We start from the raw sequence: 9,662 nt of genomic DNA, 5'->3' as shown, positions 1-9,662 counted from the left end.
TAATCCTTAAAAGATTTTAGGGTTACCTCTTCAGAGGGGGTAATGTTGGAGGGGAAGGAGTGGGCATGGATTTGATCAAAATGCCTTATATGTATGTATGAAATTCTCAATAAAGTTTTTGTAAAAACTAAAAAAAATAAAGAAGAAAAAAAAATTTTGGTACATTTTTACCTGCATCATTTCTAATCCTCATGGGGAATCCAAGAAATAATATTTTCATTGTACAGTGAAAAACTATGACCAAGCATTGAGGTAACTTACCAAAGTTCACAAGATTACCCATTAATAGGAAAATATATTCTGATTCTCATTTCTAAAGGTAAAAATATTTTTGGAAAAACAAAAAGAATCTCCAAAAATACACCGTTCACCAAAATCATCCCTTGCTAAGAATGAGAGCAAAGACATCTCCAGTACAGGTACAGGGGGGCTAAATGGGACAGAGCTCTTCTAGCAGAAAGCTCAACCTCTGAGTGACTATGACCCAAAACAACCATACCTTAGGATCATTTTCAAGCTGTTGATTTAACTTCTTCCAACCTAATTTATCATAATTAACTCGATAATATCCAGTCATATTCAAATTTAAAATCACCCAGTCATGGTCAGAATCTGAAAGTTGCATTTCAGGGAATATTTCTACAAAGAAATATAAGAATAGTTTGAAATAAGATTTTTTAAAAAGATTTCAATACATTTTATATAATACATTCTCATGTCTAAACGACAAGCCAAATAAAATATAATTTAAGATAATTTGTAATTGTATGTTGATCTACCATATAGTTACATTTTCCTATATAATGAGTTTTAATTTGAAACTTGTCTTTTAAACTCTGTTCAACAAGTAGGTTTCCAAAAGTTAAGCATTTTCATATTTTATTTTCTGCTTTTATATTGGCATGTATGTAAAGACACTTTTTATAGATTTTTTTTTTTTTTACTTACTGCTGCTTTTATCCAGCCAGGCTAAAGATTGTATGATTCCATTTTTCATCCAAAGTATAGGGACAATCCATGTGCTACTTTTTGGAAGAGAAGAAAAAAAGTCATTTTTCACACTCAAGAATATATGCTCAGTCAAGATTAAAGAGATGATAAAATAGTCATTCTCAAAGTCATGGTGATTCAGTAGCTGCACAGGGCTTTTGTTGGTATGGTTACTGGCTGCTGTTTATATGAGGCAATGCCACTTCAAACCTTTGTCACTCCTGCCTCTTGCTGTATCTTATGGATTTACTTCTTATAGCACAGGCAACTACTAAGAATATCTGAAATGTTGAAGAACTGATTCTGCTAAATTATAGCTACGTGGCCTCACTCTGGGGTATTCAAATGTTGCAAACAGACCCAAATCTATCCATGCCTAGAGAAGTGAAGGGTAATTTCAAAAGAAAAAAAGCTTGACAATGTTTCAAAACACTCCTCAGCCCCAAGCTTTCTCTCCAGCTGAAACTTGTTCATGTGCATCAGGCAGAACATTCATATTTATTGAATGTCTACATTTTCCTCTGCGTTAGTGGATGTGACCTGGATGAATCAGCTGACCACAAGGAGTACATTAGTCATCAGAAGAGACACAGCTTGGAGCTTAGGCAATTATTTCCAGTCTTCTTCAAACTCTCATATCTTGGCTTCTCAGACATTCAGTTATGAGTCTGTGTTTTTCTGCATAGCTTAAACTGCCCACTTCTGAAAAGTCACAGATATTATAGTGAAAAGGAGCTTTTGGGTCTTGAGTTTCTTTCCTCTAGGATTTTGAAGAAAGAGTAGGGCTATTTGAATTATTATTATTATTATTATTATTAGTAGTAGTAGTAGTAGTAGTAGTAGTGGTAGTAGTAGTATATGTGTGTATCTATGTATGTGATGTGGGAGGGGACATACATATGCCATGGCACATGTGTAGAGGTCAGAGGACAACTTGGAGGAATCAGTTCTCTCCTTCTACCTTAACATGGGTGTCAGAGATCAAGCTCCGGTCACCAGACTTGCTTGCAAATTCTACGCTACCACTCCTCACTGCATTTTTGCAATACCCAGGATGCAGACCATTCTATTTGTATTATAGATAATGTAATTGGAACTCAAAAATTTTAATAAGACCTATTTAAGGTTTGACTTTTGCAGAAGTCAATATTTGAAACAGGTCCAAATATATCTAAAGGTCATAAATTTAAAGCTTCAAGTGTTGCTTTAAATACACAAGCACACATGTGCACCACACAATGTGCACACATGTGCACAGACCTAGGCTCAAAGATGTAGTTACCATTTGGTTCTGTATTTAGGGAAGAGATTGCAACAGGTCATCCTTTTCTGTTAACTAACATGTACCATTAGTGATACCATCTTCTTGCCTCTTACCAGAATCCCAAGTAATTCATTACTTCTGCCTGAAGGATGATGAGAAACACATAGCATTCCAACACTCTGGTCACTTGTGTCACTCTAAGTCCCAGGTGAGGGCACACTTTGATCCCTAGCTTCAGGTCTCTAGCCTTGCTCAGTGCTTGGGGTTCTGCATCACCCTAGAACACAGGGCATCCCCCAGAAGAAAGGCATGTGCCCAGCAAGGGTCATGCTAACTCGTCACTGGCTGGCTTGCACCCCAGCATAGCTCAACGCCAAGCAGGGTGAAGGTAGAGGAGCAAAGTGACCTACTTGTGGCTTAGAAGAGTCTGATTTTCAACCTTTTCAAGATAGAATGGCTCCTGTATCATGACACCAGTAGACACATTTAAAGTAAGGACTGGAAAACCACTCTGGTATGTCCAGCTGTCCATTATGGTTTTCACTGTTGCTGGCAAATGAATTATAGTCTGCTTATCAATGGCCTGTTTTAAAAAAAATCATCACAAAGCAGATGTGGCTTATCAACAAAACCTTTTGAAGCTTCAATCTCCCCCAAAGAAACAAAATAACCTTTCTATCCCTCCTTTATGTAGTAACCAAGTAACCACTGGGAGTCTAACGAGCTGAATTCAGAACTGTTTATCTCTATAAACTTTTCCTCCAGTATCTGAAGATTCTAATGCCCCTTACATAATCTAGAACAGTACTTACATGTAACGAATGCACATTTTCAAGTGTGCTGTAAATTATCCCTAAATTATTTACAATACATACTGTAATACAAATACTATGTAACTATAATGGTTGTTATATTGTATTGTTTACGGAATAGTGACCCCAAAAAAGTCCAGGACAGATGCAACTTTTTTTTATTGTCCATCTGGGATTGATTGGAACCACAGAAGGCTGACTATGAGTGGTGCCTTGGTTATTAATTTATTCCTTCACTGAGCATATATTTATAGACCTACTGTGTGCCAGCCTCTGTTCTAGGCATGGAAATATGATGAAAACTAAAGAAATACTTTGGGGGCTGGAAAGATGGCTCAGGGGTTAAAAGCACTGGCTGCTCTTGTAAAGGACCTGGGTTCAAGTCCCAGCCCTCACATGGTGGCTAACAACCATCCATAACTCCAGTTCTAGGGGAATTCATCAACACCCCCTTCTGACCTCCATGGACATTGCACAACACAGGTGCACTTATATACATGCAGGCAATACACTGATACACATAAAAACTAATAAATAACATTTTAAAAAAAAAGAAACACCTTTGACCAAAGGGAGTTTCAAAGCCAAGGAAAAGTCATGTTCTTGTGGAGCGGCTATTTACCCATGGCCTCCTGATCTTATACTACATTAGACAAAAATGCTCAGAAAGAAAATGTTTCGAAAAGGACAATTACCATTTGAAAATGTCTCCATAGATCATCTTGCTCAGCATTTGAGTAAGAAAATGTCTCCAGATATGACTGTGGAAACAGAGGAATTAAGGTTAAAATAATAGCATGCCAAAGCATTTCCATTTGCTACCACCCATGTAACAGTCTTGTAAACTCACCTTAAGTGCACTAATAAATAAATGCTCACTCAGGAAACTAGAAAGCATCCGGGCCATAGACGCTCCCTAGGACATATGAAAAAATTCATTGTTTGAACAAAATTCAATATTTACAAAGACACATTCTATTTTATAAGCAATATTCCAGGCTATGCTCCTGATTGGATTTTTGTTTGTTTGTTTTTGTTTGTTTGTTTGTTTGAGACAGGGTCTCCCTGTAGCCCTAGCTGGCTTGGAACTTGCTATGTAGACCAGGTTGCCCTTGATCTCACAGAGATATGCCTGTCTCTGAACCGTGAGTGCTGGGATCAAAGGCATGCCCAACTTCTGATTGCATTTTGTAGCTTAACTGAACCTTTCAATTATCCCCAAATATGTTAATAAAATAATAGACTATCACTAATTAATAGGTAAACAGTGAGCAAATGTCCTACCTATAAAAAGTCAGGGTACACAAACATTTTTTGAGATATTTACACACAAGAATAAAATTCTACGAAACAGAGGAGTTTGGAGCTGGCGAGATGGCTCAGTTGGTAAAATGATTGCCACACACAGAAGCAAGAGGACCTTGGTTCTATCCCCAGAACCCATGTAAAAAAGTTAGTCATGTTTACTTGTAATCCTAGAACTGGGAAGGCAAGCACAAAGGTAAACCTCTGTGGAGCTTGTTCTTGCTGGCCAGTCAGACTTCCCAAATGGGCAAGCCCCAGACCAATGAGAGACTATGACTCCAAAAACAAGGTGAGGTGTGGCACCCAAGGTTTCTTCTAGCTTCCCAATACACACTTGTGGGAGCACTTGTACACACCACACACACACGCACACACACACACACGAGTTTGCTTTTAAAATGTCAAGTTGTGTAAGTCTGTTTATAATGGCAGATGGTAACCACTATCTAATATGGGAATCATTAATAATATTTTCTTGATGAAATCTTATTTAACTACATTTTTGAAACCTATCAGCCAATAAAATTAAAGTTATTTGTATCAAATTTTAAGTATATATTATTCCATAATCCTTAGAAACGATTTTATGTAAGTTTCTGCAAGAGTGCAGAACAAAAGAAATGTATAACTGTTTACCTTGCTGTAAGTAAATAAGTCAAAGAGTTCAATGATTTCACTTGTTTCTGTCAAATTGTCCACCTTCATGGACACAGCTCTAGACTCCAGGGCATGATCTTCTCTGAGGACATCATGTAAAAAGTTAGAAAAAAAGATCTCATTCTATAAAGGAAAAGATCGAGCCACATTAACTTCTGAGGTATTACAGAAACACAAAATCCAGCGGTTCTACCATAATTCCCAAAACTTATACTGAAAAGGAAAACCAATAATTGAAAAATGTCTGAATTACATATACCCCAAACATTAGAATTCTTTGAATAACAAAGCCATAGAACATCTTCCTTCCTGTTTTGTATTACTTACTTCAAGTTTTGAGAAGCTAATTACAAAAGAGCAGGATTTCTAAGAGTCATGTGCTTATGGAGATGGCTTTCTATCACCATCTCTATGTGGTTTCAACCCTCTAGGATTATAATGTTAATTGAATAAGTGACTCCTTAAAATTGAAGAAGTGGCTCCTTAAAATTGGTTGACATTTTTACACGCATATTTGCAAAGCAAAACGTATACTAGACTTACAAAATCACAACAATGCTAACATAATAATTTAAAACTGAAAAGAAATCAACAGGCTTAAAGCGTTTTACAGCTCATGTCTCATGAGAAGGCAATTCATTATATTTTATTGAGAACCATGGAACTGTCCAAGATACTAAGCAATTTCCCCATAATGTGAAAATAGAAAAAAAACCCAATTTATAGCCAAAGTGGGACTTGGGATGACAAAAACAGAGCAAAGACATTGCATTGACAATTCATATCTGGAGAGTGGGCAATCCCCCTGAGGATCTGGCTGTGTTTGGGGTCTCCAAGTTGACTGTCTCCCACCACATCAGTATCAGATAAACTTTCAAACTCTTCTGTATTTTCATACGCCAATGCTTGGTTCAATGCCTTTCTATTTGCACCTTAATTTCTTAATTAGCAATTTCATTAATCAGGATTGTATTAATTACTTGTCTTGTTGTTGTGACAAAGTATACTGGCAAAAACAATTTAAGAAAGGACAGGTTTATTTTGGTTCACAGTTGAAGGGTGCAGTCTATCATGGCTGGGAAATCATGGCAGCCCAGGCTTGAAGTAGTTGGTCACACTGTATCCCCAGTTGGGAAGCAGAGAGCAGTGAGTGCTAGTGCTTAGCTCACTTTCTCCTTTTTCAGTCTGAAACCCCAGTCCACCGAATGGTGCTGCCAACAATTAAGGTGGCTCTTCCCACCTCAATTACCCTAATCTAGATGATCCCTCACAGGCATGATCAGAGATTGCCTCTTAGGTGATCCAGTCCTGTGAAGTTGACAATCAGTATTAACTATCTCAAGGCTATTATCAAATTCTGCTCTTTCTGAAATAAGAACAGCCATAACAAAGAGTAGCATGTTTTAAACTTTGCTGTTTTTGGAGATGGGGTCTTGCCATGTATCCGAGGTTGGCTTTGCATTTGCGATCTTAGCTTCCTGAATACCTGGGATAGCAGGTGTGAGTTACCATGCCTGGCTGTGTCTGAAATTTAATGTGAATATGGATCACCTGGGGGCTGGAGAAATGGCTCAGATGGCTCAGCAGTTAAGAACTCTGGTTGTTCTTGCAGAAGCCCCAGGTTCAAATCCCAGCACCCACATGGCAGCTAACAGCTGTCTGTAACTCCAGTCCCAGGGGATCCGACAGCCTCGTATGACTTCCTCAGGCATTGCACGACACGGGTGCACTTACCTACATGCAGGCAATACATGCATATACATAAAATAAAAATAATAAATAAAAAATTTAAAAATATGGATCACTTGAGGCTTTAGTCAAACTCACATTCGAAATTAGTTGATTCCACTTGGAACCTGTATTTCAAGTAACTAGAGGATTGTGCTAGATAGCTTTAGTTGTCAACTTGACACACCTGGGTTGAGGGAGCCTCAGCTGGGGACTTGCCTCTCTTTGGACTGGCCTATAGCCATGTCTGTGGGGTACTGACTTTTGAGTGATGTGGGAGGGCCCATCCTACATCACCCTGGGCAGGTGGCCCTGTATTGTATGCAGGTTGAGCAGGGGCCAGGGAGCAAGTTAGTAGGCACCATTCCTCCATGGCCTGTTCTTCAGCTCCTGCCTCCATGTTCCTGCCCTGAGTTCCTACCTTGGGCTCCCTCAGTGATGAACTGTGACCTGGGAGATGTAAGCTAAATAAACTTTCATCCCCAAGTTGGTATTGGTCAGAGTGTTTTGTCACGGCAATTAAAGGCAAACTAGAACAAGGATGTTATTTACTAGTTTGATAATCACACTCCAAGTAGCAAGAATTGAGAAGCACCTGCACAAGTCTGATCTTGTTTGTTCAACATAGGTTTTGTTAGCATTCTTGAGAGCATCTCGCTTTTGATTTGTGTGTCATGTACACAATGTAGAAAATAGTAAAAAAAAAACTCTCATAGTTCACACTTAAGATAATCACTACTACAATGTTAGTATTAATATAATTCTTTCCAATTTTTCCTATGTATTTATTTCCATAGTTGGGAGAAATTTTCTGCTACTTATGAAAACATTTTGGATTTTTGCTGCTTGATCTTCATAGCAATGCCTTTAAATGACTGTTATTACAAATGAAACAGAAAGATAACTTGAAAGAAAACAAAGCCAAACAGTGGTTTTCATAGAGTGGACAAGAACAGATGAACTTATTTTTAAAGCATAAGAGAAAAATAAGTACATACCTGTCAAGGCAATGGACCATTAATCATTTTCTTATCACTGAAATTTTAGTTGCTCCTAGCTTCTTGCTCTTATATCAGTTTTAATGAATACTTTTGAAACTCATAGGACCATCTCCCTGTTTTATGAGATTTTCCTCTGTAAAATGGACTGTCTCTCTTCTGACTGGCATGTGATTTTACACAATCTTTAAGCATCAATATAAAGTATGATAATTAAAAGCACAGACTTTGAAGTTGAGCTGCTTGGGTTTAAATTCTATCTCACCCTTTTACTACATATTTTACTCAGACAAGTTACTAACTTTGTCTCCGAAATTCCTTTTGTCATCTCAAAGTGAAAGAACAATATTGTCCTCGCTGAATAGTTTTGAGGACTAAATTAATTTGGGCAAAGTTTTTAGCAAAATGTCCAGCTAATAAAGCCTGCTCAATAGGAGTTAAGCACTGCAATCATCATCATTTTCTCAGAGTTGTTACTAGGAGTGGCTGAATGTATATAATGCTCTAGAAGCTCAGGAGTATATAGCTAACAATGGCTGGCACACAGTGCATAGCAGACGATCAGCAATCTGTTCAATACTGCATGAAACCCATTTTTAGCTTAGGTGTTCAACTGGACACCTCAGCTTATGATGATAAGACAGTGCTCACACCCTCAAGAGCATGCAGGAAGAAGCGGGGGGCTAGAGTATGAACTTTAAAAAAAATTCTATTTATTATTATCATTTTTTGTGTATGAGTACATTACCTACATGTATGTAAGTGCACCCATGTTGTGCAATGCCCATGGAGGTCAGAAGAGGGCATGAGATTCGCTTGGAACTGGAGTGACAGGCTGTTGTTAGCTGCCATATGGGTGCTGGGATTTGAACCCAGGTCCTCTGCAAGAACAGCCAGTGCTCTTATCCACTGAGCCATCTCTCCAGCCCAAGCTATTAACTCTTTTAAAGCCAGTTCCCAATGATGTTGCCTCCTCCAGCAAGGCTGTATCTCCTAAACCTCTGCGATCAATGCCACCAACTGGGGCCAAGTATTAAAATATTTGGAGCCAATGGGGAATATCTTTCATTCAAACCACCACACAACTACACTTTTATTGTTATTCTGAGGACTGACTAAGATGACGCACATAAAGAACTCACACTGCCTGGCACTTACTTTCTAAGTGAATGGCAAAAGTAGTATTTTTATTGTCATCATCCTGGCTAGGACCAGAAAACTGAGTGGTTTCTATCTATCTGTTTTTTCCAGGCAGAGTCTCATGATATAGCTCTGGTTGGCCTGGGACTTACTACATAGACCAGACTGTCCTCAAACTGACAGAAACCCACCTGCCTCTGCCTCCTGAGTGCTGGTATTAAAGGCTTGCACTACCACACCCATCAGACAACTAAGTTTTAGAAAATATATCTTTATTAATTCTTTGAGAATTTCATGCATTGTATTATTTTTATTATATTTACCCTCTCTTCTCCAACTCCTTCCAGATCTACCCCCTTCTCTCCCACCTAACTTTGTCTCTTTATTTCCTTTTTAAGCCTGAGTCCAATTTGTGCTGCTGTTATACTCAGGTGTGTGGCCATTCACTGGAGCATGGGTGACCTAAGAGGGGCCATACTCTTAAAGAAAAGTAACCCTTCCTCTCTCCTCAGTTATCAATTGCAAGAGCTGCTCAACTAGGGCTGGGACTTTGTCCTGACCTGTCTCCCCACTCCATGCTGGGATTTTTTTTAAACCACTTTTTACATTTTATTGGCATATGACAATTTACAAGGATCCCTGTTGAATTATACATCGCACTGAGTAAAAAGCATTTAGCCATCTACATTCATTCTTATTGGGTTAATTTTCTTTAAGATCTCAAACTACAATTCCCAACACTGATTTTAATTGTGACAAAAGGGAACA

General features: G+C 38.3%; 1 protein-coding gene across 1 annotated transcript in view; it reads right to left on the bottom strand.

The window, feature by feature from the left end:
- Lvrn (laeverin) overlaps window positions 1-9,662 on the bottom strand; it is an 87,393-nt gene that overhangs the window by 26,128 nt on the left and 51,603 nt on the right. Inside the window, exons 7-12 of the mRNA XM_008825276.3 lie at window positions 5,008-5,151; window positions 3,917-3,982; window positions 3,762-3,827; window positions 2,665-2,837; window positions 949-1,025; window positions 500-639 (exon numbers count right to left, since the gene is read on the bottom strand). Coding sequence (XP_008823498.1) covers window positions 500-639; window positions 949-1,025; window positions 2,665-2,837; window positions 3,762-3,827; window positions 3,917-3,982; window positions 5,008-5,151 — 666 coding nt within the window. The remainder of the gene's footprint in view (window positions 1-499; window positions 640-948; window positions 1,026-2,664; window positions 2,838-3,761; window positions 3,828-3,916; window positions 3,983-5,007; window positions 5,152-9,662) is intronic.

Source organism: Nannospalax galili, unplaced genomic scaffold (assembly GCF_000622305.1).
Source record: "Nannospalax galili isolate Female #2095 unplaced genomic scaffold, S.galili_v1.0 scaffold128, whole genome shotgun sequence".
In the NCBI taxonomy this organism is placed as follows: domain Eukaryota; kingdom Metazoa; phylum Chordata; class Mammalia; order Rodentia; family Spalacidae; genus Nannospalax; species Nannospalax galili.
Note: the sequence above shows the minus strand (reverse complement) of the source record. Positions and strands in the feature narration are given on the sequence as shown.